Raw genomic sequence first — 17,133 nt, 5'->3', positions numbered from 1 at the left:
CACGGTGAATAAGCACTCAGATGCTGTTCTGTTGAACGAGCAGGGCAGCCACGCCTGACAGAACTGAGAGTCATTCAGAGGCACACATCTCCATGTATCTTTGATCTGAAAAGCCCAAACAGATGTCTAAGCTTTTTTGGAAATGCTTAAGAACAGCTGGCTAAATCCAGGGAACACCAATCGGCTGTGTCTCCTCAGTGCCTAATTGCTCAGCAGCCTGACAGATCCTGGTAGCGGTGGCCTGCAAGCACACCAAGGGGACTGAGCTCACCCCGGCTGGAAGCAGGTTTGTCCCGAGGTGACCCTCTCTTACAGAGGTGTTACCAACATGTCTAAGAAGCCCCTGAAAGTGTTTTCACACCACGTCAGAAATCATAAGGTTGCAAGAATTGCTCAGAATGGCGTTGGAGTCTGCACCAGCACCCAAAGAGGTACAAACCCCAAACAAGGCAAATTTTAGGCTGTGAGACAAAATTGAACCACCTCTTGATAGAAGAATGAGGAAAACATGGAAGGCACGCCAGGGGCAGAGCTTGCAGTGGAAAACCCTGCTGGCCACTGCCCACATGGCCCAGGAGATCAGCCAGCTTTTGGCCAGGTACCCGCTGGTACAGGAATCGCTGTCAGAACTTGCAGTTACCCAAACAAAGCCTCTTCAATAGCTGTATTCCAGAAGTATGTTAATGTCTACCACACCTAAAAGCACACAGGGCTGAAAATGGGGAGATGATGCATTCAGAGTCTAGAACTGCTGGAAACGGGCAGAAAATGCTCCCTTTGTCAGTTCTTAAGATATGCATGCCTCGATAAGGTCAGAAGGGACCCTCTGAGTGCCTCATTCTTTGTCTAGAGTAGATGGAAACGATCTGTAGATGAAGAACAAGGGATGTCATGAAAGGTTGAAGGAACGGGAACTGTCTAAAAGACCAAGCTCAGCCTCAACGAAGTCTGCAGACAAGAAGGGTATTAACTCTTCTTCATGCTCAGGGCAAGAAGATGCAAGTTTAAGGCTTGCTAACAGTAAGGATAGCGAACCATGATTGTCTCAGGGTCAAGGGATCTTCATTAGTGGATGCCATCAATAACCGAAGTGTGGCATTTACTCCTGAAGACCTGCTGGGATGCAGAGCACAGTAATGATGTGACAAAAGTTCTCTCTGCTGGAGCTGAGTGACAGCAGCATAATTGCTGGTTCCGATAAAATGAAGGCAGTTGTGCCACGCCTGCTGCATTGCCTGGAGCGTGTGCTGCGTTAGGGGAACAATAAAGCTATTTCCAGATCTGACTCACTCCTAAGCCCTGAATCACCGGCCAGTGGCAAGAATAGTGAGGCACTCCCAGGGACGCAGGCAGCTCCGCATGCCTGCCAAGCCCCAACCTGCCAGGCTGAGAGGGACCGGTGGACAAACTAGGACGAGAGGGACCGGTGGACGAGTTGGGACTAGCTCTTTCTCAGGCGCAGCAGCCCCGGGTGAGCAGCCCGCCTGGCTGCCAGTGTCACCCGCCTTTCTTCACATCCTGGGAAAGGCAGTTACACGCCCACGGGAGCAAAATAAACCTACAGCTGGCTAATTGCAGTGACTTCATGGCAGATCTCTGAGCATGCCTGGTGTGAACAAGCTGCCTACCAGGCAGGTGATGGAAGGGCTGACTCTGCTGAGATGTCCCTGTGCTTGTAGGGGATGCCAGTGTGCAGCACTGCTGGGCTGTGTGGAGTTGCCAGCACTGCTTTTCTTCCTCTCCAGCAGCTCTCACAGCTGGTGTTGGCACAAGCGGTGTAGGACTAGCTGGAAGCAGAAGTGAGAGAATTTCTGCATGACTGGATGATGGTAGGAACTGCTGGAAGGGCATGGGTTATCCCGTCAAGCTGGAGAGGCCCTGCATGCCTCAGGCAGGTCCACGGACGCAATGAGTTAGTCTCCATCCTCAACCCTTTAGGCCTTCCTGTCTTACAAGTTCTCAGGAACCAAAACAGCTGCGGTCAGCTCTGTTGCAATGCTGCAGAGTGTGCTTGTGTGAGCTGACAGTGATGGGGCAAGAGGCAGCCATCACTTCCCCTGCTACCAGGAGCACATGCCTCATCTGCAGGACTGTGGTGAGCCCCAGCCTCTGGGCAGCAAAGGGGACAAAGCAGAGTCATGCTGGCAGCTCTGCCTTTGAGATAGATGCCAGATGGGCAAGTCCTACATCCCCTGGGAAAGCGAATCCCTAGTGCAGGAGCATATTGACAACAGCTATTCTTTGCCCCAGTCTTCAGGGAGCAGTTGAGCCTCTGATGGCTGGAAAGGTGTGTGTGTGAGTTGGGTGGTGGTGGTTTGTATGTGGAAGTGGGTTGTACATAATGCAAACAGCTTGCCAGCCTGACAGCATGCTGAGTGTGGAGCTGGTTGACCTAAGTTTAACTGGTAAACAGTAGAAGAAGCATACTGTTGTGATAGGACCTGACACACCTTGTATTTTGGGAACTGATTTTCTGAGAGAAGGGTGTCTCAAAGGCCCTAAGGGTTACAAATGGGCTTTCGGAATAGCATCAGTAGAAACTGATGGAGGAAAATTGAAATTGTCCATTAGACCTGAGCTTTCTGATGAATCTGCAGTTGTGAGACAACATGAGACAGAGGATGTGAAGCTGCCGGTTGCTTCTCAGACTGTGCATCACAGACAATACAGAACCAACCCTGACTCTTTGTTGCCCATTCAGAATCTGATTCGTCAGTTGGAAAGTCAGAAGGTGGTCAGCAAAACTCATTCACCTTTCAACAGTCCAGTGTGGCCTGTGCAAAAGCAGAATGGAGGCTGGTGTCTGACAGTCGACTTCCGTGCCCTGAATAAAGTAACTCCACCTATGAGTGCAGCGGTACCAGACATGATGGAACTCCAGTATGAGCTGGAATCCAAAGAGGCCAAATGGTATGCTACCATAGACATTGCTAATGCTTTCTTCTCTATTCCCATAGCAGAGGAATGCAGGCCTCAGTTTGCTTTCACCTGGAGAGGAATCCAGTACACTTGCAACAGACTGCCAATGGGCTGGATCCACAGCTCAAGCATCTGTCATGCAGTGATCCACGATGCTCTGGAGAAAGGCGGTGCTCCAGAACACATCCAGTTCATCGATGACATCATCGTCTGGGGTAAAACTGCTGAGGAAGTCTTCGAGAAAGGTAACAAAATCATTGACGTTCTTCTGGATGCAGGTTTTGCCATCAAGCGAGACAAGGTGAAAGGACCTACCACAGAGATCCAATTTCTGGGAGTGCGGTGGCAGGATGGATGCCGACACATTCCAGTGGATGTGGTAAATAGAGTCTCTACCATGGCAAATCCCATGAACAAGCAAGAAACTCCATGTTTCTTAGGTACAGTGGGATTTTGGAGACTGCACATTCCTGGATACAGTCAGATTGTGAAACCTCTGTATGATGTGACTTGAAAGACAAACAGTTTCCAGTGGGGTCCTAAGCAACGAGCAGCCTTTGACCAGAAAAACAAGTAGTCCAGGCAATGGGTCTGGGACCTGTCAGAACTGGTCCAGACATTAAGAACATTTTGTACATGGCTGCAAGTGACAACGGTCCAGCCTGGTGCTTATGGCAGAGAGCTCCAGGTGAGACACATGGACATCCTCTTGGTTTCTGGAGTCAAGGCTAGATGTTCAAAGGCAAAGGTTCTACACCACATCATGCCACAGATGCCACATGGTCTAAGTGGATGGCTTTGATAATACAGGGAGCTCAAATGGGGAATCTTGAAAGACCTGGTCTGGTGGAGGTGATCACAAGTTGGCCTGAAGGCACTAGCTGTAAAAGACTTCTGGAGGAGAGAGTAACTTGTGCTGAGGAAGCTCCTTCTAACAATGACCTTTCTGGAAAGGAAATATGCTTTGTTCACAGACGGTTCCTGCCGTCTCGTTGGTAACAAGCGAAGATGGAAGTCTGCAGTGTGGAGTCCAACCCAGGGGGCTCATGGCAGATCCATAGACATTTCCATGGATGCTATCACACAAGTCATCCATGACTGTGACATTTGTGCTGCTATTAAGCAGGCAAAGAGAATGAAGCCCTTGTGGTATGGTGACTGATGGTCCAAGTACAAGTATGGTGAAGCTTGGCAGATTGACTACATCACTCTACCTTGTTCTTGTTCTGGTAAGCAGTATGTTCTTATTGTGGTAGAGGCAAACACTGGATGGTTGGAAACTTGTCCATTTCCACATGCAACTGCACGCAACACCATTCTTGGTCTGGAGAGACAAATCCTGTGGAGACACGGAACTCCAGAGAGGATTGAGTCAGACAACAGAACTCACTTCAAGAACAATCTTGTAAAGAATTGGGCCAAAGATGATGGCATCGAGTGGAAATTCCACATCCCCTACTATGCACCAGCTGCAGGGAAGATTGAACGCTACAAAGGTTTGCTGAACACCACTCTCAGAACCATGGGGGGTTGGATCTTTGAAAAACTGGGAGAAGCATCTAGCACAGGCAACCTGGCTGGTAAATAGTAGAGGTTCAGTGAACCGAGCTGGACCGGCACACTCAGATCTGCTACAGAAAGTAGAAGGAGTAGAGAGAGTTCCTGTTGTTAGAGAAAAGAATCTGTTGGGCAAAACCGTTTGGGTATCTTCTCCTTCAGGAGAGGCCAAACCTTTCTGAGTGGTGGTTTCTGCTGAAGGTCCTGGTCACACTTACTGGGTAATGCAAGAGAATGGTGAAATTCAGTGTATTCCACAAAAAAATCTAACTTTAGCTGAGAGAGTTTAAATTCAGAGTGTTGTACAGATACAAGATTGCACCCAAAGGAAGAATCCCTGGGGAATCCACGGTGCACGAACCCTGAAAACCCTGAGAGCCCTGAGTCACCTGAGAGTCCCTGTCCCTTTTTGCCTCATCTGCAGAGAGACAAACTGTTTTCTGTTTCCTTGCTTCCTATTTTATTTGGACTTCTGAATCATCTACATCTGAGGACAGCCAGAATGGACTATGAACTTTATTTACTCGTTATTGCAGATAGCGTTTTAGCTTAGGTGGATAGTATTAGCAGCCAATCAAATTGTTTAGAAGGGGTGGATTGTGGTGGCCTTAGGCTATGCCTTTAAAATTTAGCTGCAGATTTTGAGCAGAAAAGCAGAAAAATATAAATAACTCACTATTGGGTGTAAAAAGGAAAAGAAAAGATTGCTCTAAACAAATTCATTGGATAAATGTCTGGGCTAAGAGAAGCTGTATCATAACAATTCTTCACATTTCATGTCCATTTCCATTCCCATTCCTTTTCTCTTCTGATCTTGGCTGTTATTGCTTTGCTTGGGAGATAACGTGCTTCTTGCTGGCCTTGGGATAAGTCTAACCCACTGCTTTCTCTCAACTCATTTCTCTCTTTTGGGACAGGGGGGTTTGGGGGAGGGCAGTGGAACAAGCTTCTCTGGTCTTCTGACCAGGAGGGTTTTTCATGTTGTTTGCTAATGGTAAATATCTGTATGATATTGTAAATAGTGTATATTTTGTACATATCCATTGCATTCCATTGTAGAGCGTAGTTTTTGCTTGTAAATACAGCTTCATTTGTTTCTAACTGAGTTAGTCTGGCTAAAAGTTAATGCTGGGGGGAAACTTCAACCCACCACAACTTTATAGCAGCATTCCAGTACCTCAAGGGGGCCTACAGGAAAGATGGGGAGGGACTATTTATCTGGGAGTGTGGTGATAGGATGAGGGGTAACAGCTCTAAACAAAAAGAGGGTAGATTTACACTAGGTATCAGGAGGAAATTCTTTACTGTGAGGTTGGTGAGACACTGGAACAGGTTGGTCAAAGAAGCTGTGGATACCCCATCCCTGTAAGTGCTCAAGACCAGGCTGGATGGAGCTTTGAGCAACCTGGTCTAGTGGAAGGTGTCCTGGCCCATGGAAGGAGGTTTGGAATTTTATGATCTTTAAGGTTGCTTCCAACTCAAACTGTTCTATGATTTTCCTGTTGTAAGGGCTCAGGAGCCACAGTCTGCTGAGCTCCCATGCTTCATGAAGCTTTTCTCATGTGGCTTACACACACCAGGGCTACTGTGCCTTTCCCAGGGACAGTGTGGGTCTGTGGCCATTTAATAACCCTGCACAGGACACAGCCCAGTTGGTAAAGTTACCAACTCCCAGGAAGAAGGATTCAAAGCCTGGCAGGAGTTGGATACTGAGCTTCTGTATATGTTGAGGGATCCTCAGCATCGAGTCCCAGATTACCACTGATAAAGTTTGAGGACAGTAAGTAGATGTGCAGCATAGTAGCAAGAGACAAGACTGCCCCTTTCTCCAAATTCCCAAGTGAATTATTGCACATTTCACTGTTTTAAAACAAATTCTGCTGCATTAAATTAACTTTTGCTGGAACGGGGCCTTTTGATTTGCAATTCAAAATCATCCCCACTACTTAGTTGTTCCCTTCCCTAGCAAGTACCCCACCAAACTTAAGAGTTATCCCTGATTTTTTGTAGTAAACATTTCTCTCATCACTCTGAACCTTGCACCCAGCCCTGGAGATCCTCATTACAAAGGCCTCTGGCAGGATAGCTCCTGGCTAACCAGCACATGTTTGCTGTCGATGCATCTGGTGTGTCTTTAGCAATATAAACAGACTGGCTCAGCATGCTGAGGTAAATATTCTGGGACAACATAAAAAGTAGATCTGGAAAGACCTTTGGCAGTGGCTGTGAGTATCCTTCTTCTGTGGGCATGGAAAACAGGTTATTCCATCCCTCTTTGTGGCACGGTTGTGATTTATGTGAATGATGTCATTGTTATCTCCTGGAAGGATGACAGCTGTGTTGATCTGAACCAGCCAGACATGTAATTATGCTGAAAGGTGACAACAAATTTGCATAGCAATACCTGGCTTCCCTGAGACAAGACTGATTGTTACTAAATTCATTTAAAAGTCTTTAGTTCTTTGGTGATAGAACCAAATTTAATTCTTCTGGGCTTTTGGTTTTGCCTTTTGCTGTTGTTGTTTATTTGTTGTTGTTGTTTATTTGGTGGTTGTTGTTTTGTTGTTGTTGCTGTTTTTTCCTAGTCTTATCAGTAATCTCAAGTTTTCTGGGTGGACAGATTTATTTTCCTAGTGACTAGAGTGATTTATGTCCTTCAGTCTTTTGGAATTAGCCTGCTTTCCTAGCTCTTCAAAATTACCAGTAGCAGCTCAGAAAGACCCCAGTTTGGTCCATCAATGCTCCCAGTGTGGTTCTGATGAATTGAAAATATCCATCTTAGCAGGTGATGCCCTCAAAGTAAATAATCACATTGCTTTACATGACAGTTCATTAGAGAAGGCATCCAAATGACAACCTTCTCCATGACATTCACAGCCACATCAGTTGCACTGTTATTTATTCACCAGTGGCTGTGGAAAGAGGCAGGAGGCTGCTCACCAGCATCCTGTTGTGCTTTTTCTTGCTTTCTTCTAATGCAAATGCACTTGTCCCATCTCCTTTTACTTTCACCCTGCTTGTCTTGTTTTTCACCTTTGAGCTACCACTACCTACTGTGTTTAGCAATGTGCCAAGGCTGAACACACAGAATGAGGGCTCAGCGAGGACAGGCAGCCAGTGACCCTAGTTCCACCAGACGCTACAGGAAATCCTGGCCAAGCCAGCTGGACATGAGGGTGGTTTGGAGAGTGTGGGCATGAGCATGTTGATGTGAGTGAAACCACGTTTTGCTTTGCAATGAAATCCCTTCCTGTCCTGTGTCAGCTGCAGCTCCTGCTCCCCTCCATGGCAGAAGAGATGTGTGGTATCAGCCTTTTCACTATCCCCAGCCTCCCTAAACTTTGGTGTCGGGTCTAGACCACACAGTCTCCAGTCTCATGTGTGAGTGGATGTGGGGTGCCCTGCTCTCAAGCATCATGGGATTAGACAGGCTCAGCAGGCCACTCTGCTCCCAACTGCACAACAGGGATGGGGTGAGGTTGCTTGCTGCCATGAAGCTCAGCTGCTGCTCAGGCTCATGCATGTGCTTGCCATGGACAACCCATTTAGTCATGGGCTTCTTACACCTTCACCAGCCTCTGACTCAGATGATTTAAAATCTGCAAGCACCTCAGTTCTGCCTGGGTTTTTGGTTGGGGCAGCATCCCCAGTGTCAGCACAGGCGAGTACTTGCATGGGATGGTGCCTGGGGTGCACAGTCTGAGTCTATCACATTGCTGAATCTGGCCCAAAGTAATTTCTTTGCTTGAATGAAAGTCACCCTGATTTTCCTGTTTCTCATTTTTCTGTCCTGCTGCACTGACTTCTGCTATAAGTAGTCAGATGACTTTGTCTGCCTGGATACTACAAAGCTCTGGAAAGGTGCAATTCTAGGAAAGAAAAAAAAACATCTGGGATGGGAAGAGCAGCTCAGAGGATGATCATTGACACAAACACCAGGAGTGGAGAAATTGGCTGTTCAGGGATGCCAGGCAAGCTGGGCAGGACTGCCCAGGTGAGACAACAGGACTGGGAGTAAAAGAATGAATGTGAAATTTTCAAAAGGATGCTGCTCTTGAATGATGTCCCTGACCACTACCAGCCCCCTGCACTTGGAGATCCCCGCCCTGGCATGGCCCTTCCAAGGGTGAGTAAATCTGCTACTCCCTCTGACCCCCTTCCTGGGGGCTGCATGGATCCTGTGGCCACGTCCAGAGATGGGGAACATGATCACAGCTGCTGTTGTTGTCTGTCTTGGGAGTGGGCAGGCAAAGGAAGGTGGCAAGGAAATGGCACCCAGGAGCTTGCCTTGCTCTGCTCAACCACTTCTTACCCTGCCCTACAGGCTCTGGCTCCTGCTCCCTCCCTGCTGCATCTCCACACAGCCACCCTGGAGTGTGGACCTTCCCTTTTTTTGTTTGCTGATGATACGAAACTGGGAAGCTGAGCTGATACATCTGAAGGCTGTGTGGCCATTCAGTGAGACTTGGACAGACTGGAGAGCTGAAGAAAGAGAAACCTAATGAGATTTAACAAGGGTAAGTGCAGAGCCCTGCATCTGGGAAGGAATAATAAACTGCACCAGCACAGGTTAGGAGGTGATCTGCTGGACAGCAGCCCTGTGGAGAAGGACCTAGGAGTCTTGAAGGACAATAAGTTATCCATGGGACAGCAATGTGCCCTTGTGGCCAAGAAGGCCAATGGGACCCTGGGGTGCATTAAGAACAGTATGTCTAGCAGATCAAGGGAATTTCCCCTCCTCCCCTACTCTGCCCTAAAGAGAGGTCACCTGGAATGGGAGACAGATTGGTACCCTAAGGGGAGAAGTGGGTGTGCAAATCACCAAGCACATCACAAATCAAAAGCCACCAAGACTACAATTTTGCAGTCCACACTCGCCAGTTTTGAGAAGGCCATGAAGGGTTTTGTGTTCTCCTGAGAAAACTGGAAGCTGAAATATTGTGCAGCACAAGTTTATGATGCAATCCAGTCGACTTCCTGAGAGATGGGGTCCTTTGCTACTCTGGGAAAACTAAAAGCAGGGTTGCAACACAGCTATCTCCAGAATGTGAGAAGAAATAAAGGTCTTCTTGAGACATGCTCAAGATGACTGTGGTGGGTTTGAAGCTGGTATGAGCCAAGCAGGTGCATCAGGACTTTGGGCAGACCTAGGTGGAATAAGCAGGGAAAAGAGGACAAGCTGCTGTGGCTGAAGCTGTTTGCTGTGTGAGGCACCAGTGGGTGATGGGCTGCCTCTCTTCATCTACTGCAAAGTGCCTGGCTTTGCTAGTTTGAGAAGTGATTGTGGCAGCTCTGGGGTGATGCATGGCTGGAACCACATCCTCTCTCCTACCAGCGCTGTGGTTGGTTCCCATCCAACTCCTCAAGGTCTCCCCTTAGGAAGGTTTGAGTCATTCTTGTTACATACCCTACAGCTGTAGTGTCTTCCCCTGACTCCAGAGTCCCAGCCAGCACATGGGTTCCTCTCTTTTCCCAGCATGGAAGTCTCCCTATCCCCCCCATCTGGGCACAGAATGGCCTGAGACCTGGCAGGCCTGAAGTCTAGTTATCCCCAGCTATGAAAGCTAGCGAAAGGAAACCAAGGTGCTGAGATGCAGCTACACCCTGCTGGCATCTAGTCGGCTTCACAGACAGCTCCATGGGGGCCTTATGAGGCAGCCTGTGGCTCCATCTAGTGCCTGTGCCAGCCCATCCCGGTCCAGCCCTGCACCCACTGCTGGGCAGAGCGGCCAAACTAGAGGTCCCTGGCAGCCAACGAGAACACGCTGGCCAAAGGCAGCCACCTCAGGGAATTTGCTCCCGGCTCCTGGTCTGGCAGGTGCAGAAGAACAGTGATGCAAAGGCATCCAGGAGAAAATGCCCAACAACAGGGAATACTCCAAGCAGTCACTCCAGGAAATCACCAAGTGCTGTTGGATGGCAGAGAATGAGTCTTTCATCCCTTGAAAAGATATGTCCTTTGGCACAGGAGAAACCCTTGGCATTCACCTGTCCAAGTGCTCACCCAAGCTCACTGCTCATGGCTAGAAATGGCTGTCCTGAAACTGGTTGCTGAGGAGTACTGGGAATGGCCCCTCCCAGTGCTCAGGTCCTCCCAGCCAGCTGGGCAAAGCAGCACTGCAAAGGTTTGCCAGGGTCCCCAGCTAGGGATTTCCAGGAGATGAGGAAGATATCCAGCTGCATTGCAGGGGTGCCAGAGAGTCCAAAAGGGTCTGGCCCCACCAAGACCGGGCTCCCTCGTTTTTCCATTAGCAAATGGGAATAGGAGGATTCCTGTGGCCAGGACAGGTTCATGACTGCAGGTGAGTGTCTTTTGGACTGCCCACAGCACTAAGGCTGAATGAGAGCAGCTCCTCAGCCGCATCTGCCCGGGCAGGGGCCACAAAGAGGAAAAGCCCACATGAAAGTTGCAGATGTATGGCCTCGCCCGAGTCCCGGTGACTCAGGTACCCGGGCAGACCGGTGCTCAGGCTGGCTCGCTGCCCCCAGCTCCTCTGCAGCGATGCTCTGCAGCCTGGGCCCCTGGCAGGGACCAGCCTGGCAGGTCGTGCCCCTTTACGTCCCCACCCCGCCTCAGTGGGACGGCCTGGGCAAAACGCTGAGTCACCCCAGCTGTCCCCTCCCGCTGGCCTTTCTAGCAGGGCCCGGCCGGGCAGCTAGCTGGGCAGGAGGCCAAGAGCAAGCGGAGTCGAGGGCTGCTCCGAGGCGGTGGCCGTGCCGCGGTGTGCTCGCAGCATCGGGGCCAACGAGCGAGGTGAGTACCCCGAAGTCTGCGCAGGAGCTGCCCGGCCAGCGCACAGCTTGCCAGAAGGCTGGAGAGAGGAGGCGCGCAGGGGAGGGTAGGGGGAGTCGGGGGTGGAGCCCCTGTCCGGGTCCCTCCCAGGCCGCGGGACCGGGGCCCGGCGGCGAAGCCGGAGGCTCTCCTGCACGCCTTCCTATGACCTCACCGGCCTGACAGGCGGCAGTGTGACGTCACGCGCCGCCGCCGCCGCGGTTGGCTATCGCCGCCGCCCGTAATCCCTCAAGACCCGCCTCCAGGCCCCGCTGCGGCCCGGGCTGGGGGGGGGGGACGCGCGACGCCGGCCGGGCGGCCCGGGAGGGCTCGGCTGCGGCATTCAGGTGGGCAGCGGGGTGGGGTGCAGGCAGGGAGAGCGAGGCGAAGGGGGCCATCGGGGGTGGGGGTACCGTGGCGCACTGGGGGATCGGCGCACAGGGGAAGCTGGGCCGGTCCGATGCGTTTCCTTCCCGTGCTGCCGCCCCCCGCCCCTCCCGGTGGCCTAGATCCGCTGGCCGCAGGCCAGGGGTGCTCGCCGGTGGCGGCGACCGAGCGCGGGGAGGGGAACAGAAACTTCCAGCAGCGGCAGTGCCTAGCCGGGCTAACCCGGGAACGCCGTGTTTACAGCCAGGCCGGGGTCGGGCCCCGGCGGCACCGCCCCGCCGCGCTCTCAGTCCCGTACTGGTGCCGGTGCCGGTGCCAGAGGTGCCCTCCCCGTCGGCCGATGTGCCCTGGCCGGAGGGCGAGTACCTAGGGAAATTGGTCGGCACCCCCTGGGGCTGGGAGCGGCCGGAGCGGCGGCATCTCTCTCCCGTCCCCGATCCATTTGAAGTGCCCCGGGGTGGCCCGGCAGGGGTGGGGGGGATGTCCCGGATGAGCCCTTAATCCGCTCCAGCCGCTAAGCACCTTAGCAGTATGCTCCCGCTGCCTCCCCGCCTGCCTCAGGACAGAGACCCCCGCGGGGGGAGCCGGGGCAGCTGTGGGGAACGAGGCAGAGCAGCGGGGCCGGTGGCGGGTATCCCTGTCTTTTGCTCAGGCAAGTGAGGGTGATGGCAGTGGGAACGTGCTGTGGCAGTAGCAAGGGGTCCCCGGGCGAGTATCCGTGTGGCCGAGGCGCAGGCAGGGTGCTGGGGAGCCGTGTGTGGGTGCTACTGGAACGCTTTCGTGGTGACCTGTGTGGTGGTCGGGGGACTGAGGAGGGCAGGGCCACCTGCCTTTGCTCTCTCGCCCCTGGAGCTGCCAGGCTACGTCTGTGGAGTACCTGACGTTGCTTTTCCCCCACCTCAGTGACCCCGCAGGACAGCCGCACGCCATGGTGGACTACTACGAGGCGTTGGGGGTGAGCCGCAATGCCACCGCCGACGACATCAAGAAGGCGTAAGTGCATGAAGAGCGTGCCCCTGCCCAGCGGGCAGAGCATACCGAGACACCTCCTAACCCCCCTCTGCCACTGGCACCAACGAGCTGGGGGCTGCCTGTGGGACCGGGACAGAGCAGGGGAGGAGGGGCAGGAGGATGGGACAGAGCCCAGTGTGACAGAGCCCAGAGGTGACAATCCAGCTTTTGTTTCCTTTGTGTGGAGGCCAGAGCAGGCCGGGCTTCACTGCCACACAAAGCCATCTCTTGGTGGGGTTTGGTCCCTTTGTCCCCTTGCATTTATACTGGGGCTAGCGATGGAGGCAGGAGGTGGGCCTCCATGGAGGTGTCCTTTTTCTCTGCCACAGGATACAGGGATGACAGAGGGTTGGAGCAGTGGGGCTCTTCTGGCATCAAGGTTGTGGGGCTGAACTTGCAGAGAGAGGAGCAATGTGTCCCCTGGCAGGGACAGAGGTCCCACTGGCAGATCTTATGCTGTGCCCCAGGGGCAGACAGAGCCTCACAGAGCTCCTGCCTGGCACTCTGCTGAGGTCTTGCTGCTGTCAGTGGATACAGACATGGCCTGGGGAAAGAGATGCAGACTGGTGGCTTGTCTGGAAGGGGGCATACGTCCCTGCTGAGGGGCGCTTCCTAAGAGTAGGTGAGAGAAGCTGTACAGACTGGATTAACCCCAGCTAACTGCAAGCAGGAGGAAAGGGCTGTTTATTGTCCCTTGGCCCCAGGAACCCCCTAGCACCCCCTGGTCCTTGCTCATCCACAGAGGAGCACACCTGTGAGCATCATTGGGGCATCTAGGTTGGGGCCAGGCCACGCTGCTGGGCTCATTCTGCAAATATTTGCTCAGGTGGCAAAGCCAGTCCAGGAAGCTCCCATTTGAAGATGCCTAAGACTGGGTGAAGTGGGCTCAGGGTGCCCCTGCCCACAGTGCCAGAGGGGTCTGTTGCTGGCCTAGCCACCCAAGAGCTGCTGTGTGCCCATTGTTGCCTGTCTGTGCAGGTACAGGAAGGCTGCACTGAAATGGCACCCTGATAAAAACCCAGACAACAAGGAGTATGCTGAGCAGAGGTTCAAGGAGATTGCTGAGGCGTATGAAGTGCTGTCAGACAGTAAGAGGCTATGGTGCTGTCTTGCATGTCTCCCTGTTCACCTTCGGGTGTCCTGCTGCTGAGCTTACACAGGTGGCATCCTGGGATGTCCCTGGGAGGCAGTGGTTCCCTCTGGTGTTACTGCCTGGCTTGTGGAGCTTGGCTACCTCCCCATGCATCCCCCAGCATGGCTCTAGGGAGAGATGCTAGGGTGCTGGGCTCTGACTTGTGCATCCTTACCTAATGCCCTGCTCATGCCACCCACTCCTCTTGCTCCCTGCTGTTCCTCACCTCCCTTGGCCAGGGGAAGTGTTGGTGCTCCCGCCCATGCTGGGCAACGGGCTTCCCCGCAGCCCCCTTTCTTCTTTCAGAGCAGAAGCGCGATGTCTACGACCGTTACGGCAAGGACGGGCTCATGGGTGCAGGTGAGTGGGTGAGCAGAGCCGTGCTGAGCTCTGGATACAGCCCCATCTGAAGACCTGCTGTGGGTCTGCCTGCTCCCCACACTGCTGTTCTCTGCCCTTTGGGGCATTCCCACCCAGGGCTCCGCTTAACTCTGAGCCTCTTCCCTTCAGCAGGACCAGGGGGCTCCAGGGCCGATGCTGGGGCCCCAGGATTCACCTTCACCTTCCGCAGTGCTCATGACGTCTTCCGGGAGTTCTTCGGTGGGCGAGACCCCTTCGCTGACTTCTTCGGTGCGTGTGGTGTCGGGGGGACAGGATATCAGCTCTGGGGCACCCCTCTGGCCTTGAGGCGGCCACTGAACTTGGGTTCAGAGTGCAAACCTGGTGCTAGTGACCGGTTCCTGCACTTAGCCCTGCTCCTGGCTTGCTAAGCTATGGGGGCAGCACTGATGGGAAGGGCCCTGCCTTCCAGATGAGATGCTGCCCTTCTCCGAGCTGCGAGGACCTGGCCCTCGGCACCATGGGGGAGGTCACTTCTTTTCCCCCTTCCCAGGATCCTCAGGTAGGAGATGCTGCCAGCCACTACCTATCTGGGAAGTCCCAGCCCACTGCATCCACCTGTGTGGTGGGGTCTATCACTTGTCTTCCTCATACCTCCAACCATGAAACTGACCTTGTTGCTCCCTTCACCAGATTTCTTCACCTCCTTCAGCTCTGGTGCTGATGCAGGGCTGGGCTTCCGCTCTGTCTCCACCTCCACCACCTTTGTTAATGGCAAGCGTATCACGACCAAGCGGTGAGGGCAGTGTCAGCCCACCTTACTCCCACAGATCCCCTTCATCAGTGGGTCTCAGACCCACAGCTTGTTACTGCAGTACCTTAGCTGGCTGGCCTTGACTGTCCCTATGTCTCTCTGCCTGTCTGCAGGATTATTGAGAATGGGCGGGAGCGGGTGGAAGTGGAGGAGGATGGGGAGCTGAAGTCAATCCACATCAATGGTGAGAAGTGACACCACAGATTATCCTTCTGGGGTCTGACCATGCCACCTCCCAGCACCCTTTCCCTTTGAGGACCCCTCTTCTCCCTTGGGTGGCCAGGGGGTGCTGCATTGAGACTTGGTTTTGGCCCTAGCCCTCATCACCCCTGGTTTGGGGCTCTGCCATAGAGGATTAGTGGGGTGGGCAAGAGTTGCTGGGAAGCTGTGTCAGCTCTGGGGAGCTGGAGTAGACATGACTCCTATCTACTGTTCCTGCCCCCACAGGCATCCCTGACGACATGGCACTGGGGTTGGAGCTGAGCCGCCGGGAGCAGCAAGTCTTCCCTAGCCCACGACCCCCCTCGCCCCCACCGCCTGCCCCACACCGGCCCCCGAGCTCCTCACCTGTCTGCCTCTACACAGACAGTGAGGATGAAGATGAGGACTTGCAGCTGGCTATGGCTTACAGCCTCTCAGAGATGGAAGCTGCAGGGCACCACCAAGCAGGTGGGCACAGCCCTGGCACCCCACCAGCACGAGGGGGCACCCAGTCTTCTGCGTGCAGAGCCCACGATCCCCAGGGAGGGCCAGAGAGGGAGCCACTGGGAGCTGGCAGCCCAGCTGCAGCTGGGCACGAACCTGCCCCCAAAGCAAAGCAGTGGCACTGTCCTCTGCTCTGAGCATGCGACTCTGGTTGTGCCCCCACTTTGTGGGTCGGGCAAAGGAAAGGAGGGTGGGGTCTCACGGCCTGGAGTTCAGCTCCTGCCTCCCCGTGCAAGGAAGAGGGGTCCCTCCTGTCCTACTTCTTGCTTCTGTGGTGGGTGGAGAACTGGTGGCACCCCAGGGTGGGGGGACTGCCAGAGTTTTGTGTTGTGACTGGAAGAGGGGCCCTTGGTGGAGTCCCAGGAAAAGGGGCAGCTCCCTGCCCTGGCTCCTGGAAGCATGAGGTGCCCACTGGCAGGTGTGCTCAAACTCTGCCTGCTCCTCTCTCCCTGTCTGCCTTGCAGATGGGCAAGGGCTACAACCAGTGCCTCCCTGACTGCTGCCTGCCCCTGCTTGGGCTGGGGAGTACTGGGTCAGGCTCTCCCTCCTTGCAAGGACGTGTGCACACGTGGGCTATGCTTGGTACCTTGTGTCTGTCTCTCCCTTCTGGATGCTATCGCTCCTGCTTGTAGCCCCTCCTCCTCTGTCTCCCCCTTTGCAGCCCCTGCCCCTTCCCTGCCCCATGTACACCCTGCAGGGCACTGTCACTCCCCCCCCACCGCCGCTTTGACCTGGGGGCGCTGTCCCTCCCTGCTTTCCACTGCAGCAGCGACCCTCAGTGATGATGCTCATAGATGTTCCCACCCTTGCCCGTGGCTCTCTTCCTTCTAGGACCTTCCTCCCTCCCTCCTTGCCCCTCCCAGCACTAAGCCCAGGAGGGTTTCATGGGTGCCGTTGTGTCCCCCCTCCGCTTGTCTCCCCAGGTGTGTTCTGAGGCTGCTGCGCCCGGGGACTGCGCACGCCCGCTCGCCCACGGAGGCTCTCCCAGCCAGGACTCTGCTTTATCCCTGCACGGCCACCCCCTGCCACCCCCCTCCCCCAGCACCCTTTGGCTCTGTGGGATGCAGTGGGGAGGGGTTGTGGGGATGCTTGACAGGGCTTATGGCTAAGCAATACCTGGGGCTGGGTGAAGATACTTCAAGGCCCCATGAGGTGGTGGGGGAGGGTGGTGATGGGGGAACTGGAGGGGAGGGGGGTGACAGGTAGGTGCTGTAGATTAGGCTGCTGGGGGGTGCTGGTGGCAGGCAGCAAGGGGCAGCATGGCTGGGCTCAGCCAGCAGGGCTGGGCTCTGCCCCGCTCCCAGCTGTAGCCCCGACTCCCTAACCCTTTTCTGCTGACAGCCATCAATAAACATGTTTGCAGGAGCTGCTGCCTGCGGAGTGTCTCTGGGATGGGGGCTGCTTCGTTTCTCCCCCCATACTTGCCTGTAGGTGTGGCAGGAGCCTAGGCCCACTGTGGCTTGTCTGGTTATCAGGTACAGGCTGCAGGGGTAGAGG

The 17,133-nt window shown here is 54.0% G+C and overlaps 1 protein-coding gene across 5 annotated transcripts; it reads left to right on the top strand.

Moving 5' to 3' along the window:
- Nucleotides 1-11,123: 11,123 nt before the first annotated feature.
- DNAJB2 (DnaJ heat shock protein family (Hsp40) member B2) lies at nucleotides 11,124-17,001 on the top strand. Of its 5 annotated transcripts, none has more exons than XM_068138817.1 (10): nucleotides 11,485-11,595; nucleotides 12,539-12,628; nucleotides 13,625-13,734; nucleotides 14,067-14,138; nucleotides 14,292-14,408; nucleotides 14,590-14,679; nucleotides 14,811-14,913; nucleotides 15,045-15,115; nucleotides 15,379-15,600; nucleotides 16,560-17,001. In XM_068138817.1, the coding sequence occupies exons 2-10, from the start codon at nucleotides 12,564-12,566 to the stop codon at nucleotides 16,568-16,570; spliced, it is 861 nt and encodes a 286-aa protein (XP_067994918.1). In that variant the 5' UTR covers nucleotides 11,485-11,595; nucleotides 12,539-12,563; the 3' UTR covers nucleotides 16,571-17,001. The 5 variants fall into 5 exon arrangements, with proteins under 5 accessions (XP_067994915.1, XP_067994918.1, XP_067994916.1 ...); XM_068138816.1 differs by having other exon boundaries at nucleotides 11,486-11,595; nucleotides 14,289-14,408; XM_068138814.1 differs by lacking the exons at nucleotides 11,485-11,595; nucleotides 16,560-17,001 and adding an exon at nucleotides 11,124-11,230 and having other exon boundaries at nucleotides 14,085-14,138; nucleotides 14,289-14,408; nucleotides 15,379-16,553.
- The last annotated feature ends 132 nt before the right edge of the window (nucleotides 17,002-17,133 follow it).

This window comes from Melanerpes formicivorus, unplaced genomic scaffold (genome assembly GCF_026170545.1).
Source record: "Melanerpes formicivorus ecotype bairdi unplaced genomic scaffold, bMelFor1.0.p_v2 SCAF_5, whole genome shotgun sequence".
Taxonomy (NCBI): Eukaryota; Metazoa; Chordata; class Aves; order Piciformes; family Picidae; genus Melanerpes; species Melanerpes formicivorus.
The sequence above is the reverse complement of the archived record's forward strand: the minus strand, read 5'-3'. Positions and strand labels throughout refer to the sequence as shown.

What these genes read in the sequence shown, in the direction of transcription:
- DNAJB2 (XM_068138814.1), top strand. Translation starts at nt 12,564, where the DNA reads ATGGTGGACTACTACGAGGCGTTGGGGGTGAGCCGCAATGCCACCGCC. An exon ending in CCCCTTCGCTGACTTCTTCG is followed by an intron (nt 14,409 to 14,589) that starts GTGCGTGTGGTG and finishes CCTGCCTTCCAG; the next exon opens with ATGAGATGCTGCCCTTCTCC. An exon ending in GAAGTCAATCCACATCAATG is followed by an intron (nt 15,116 to 15,378) that starts GTGAGAAGTGAC and finishes CTGCCCCCACAG; the next exon opens with GCATCCCTGACGACATGGCA.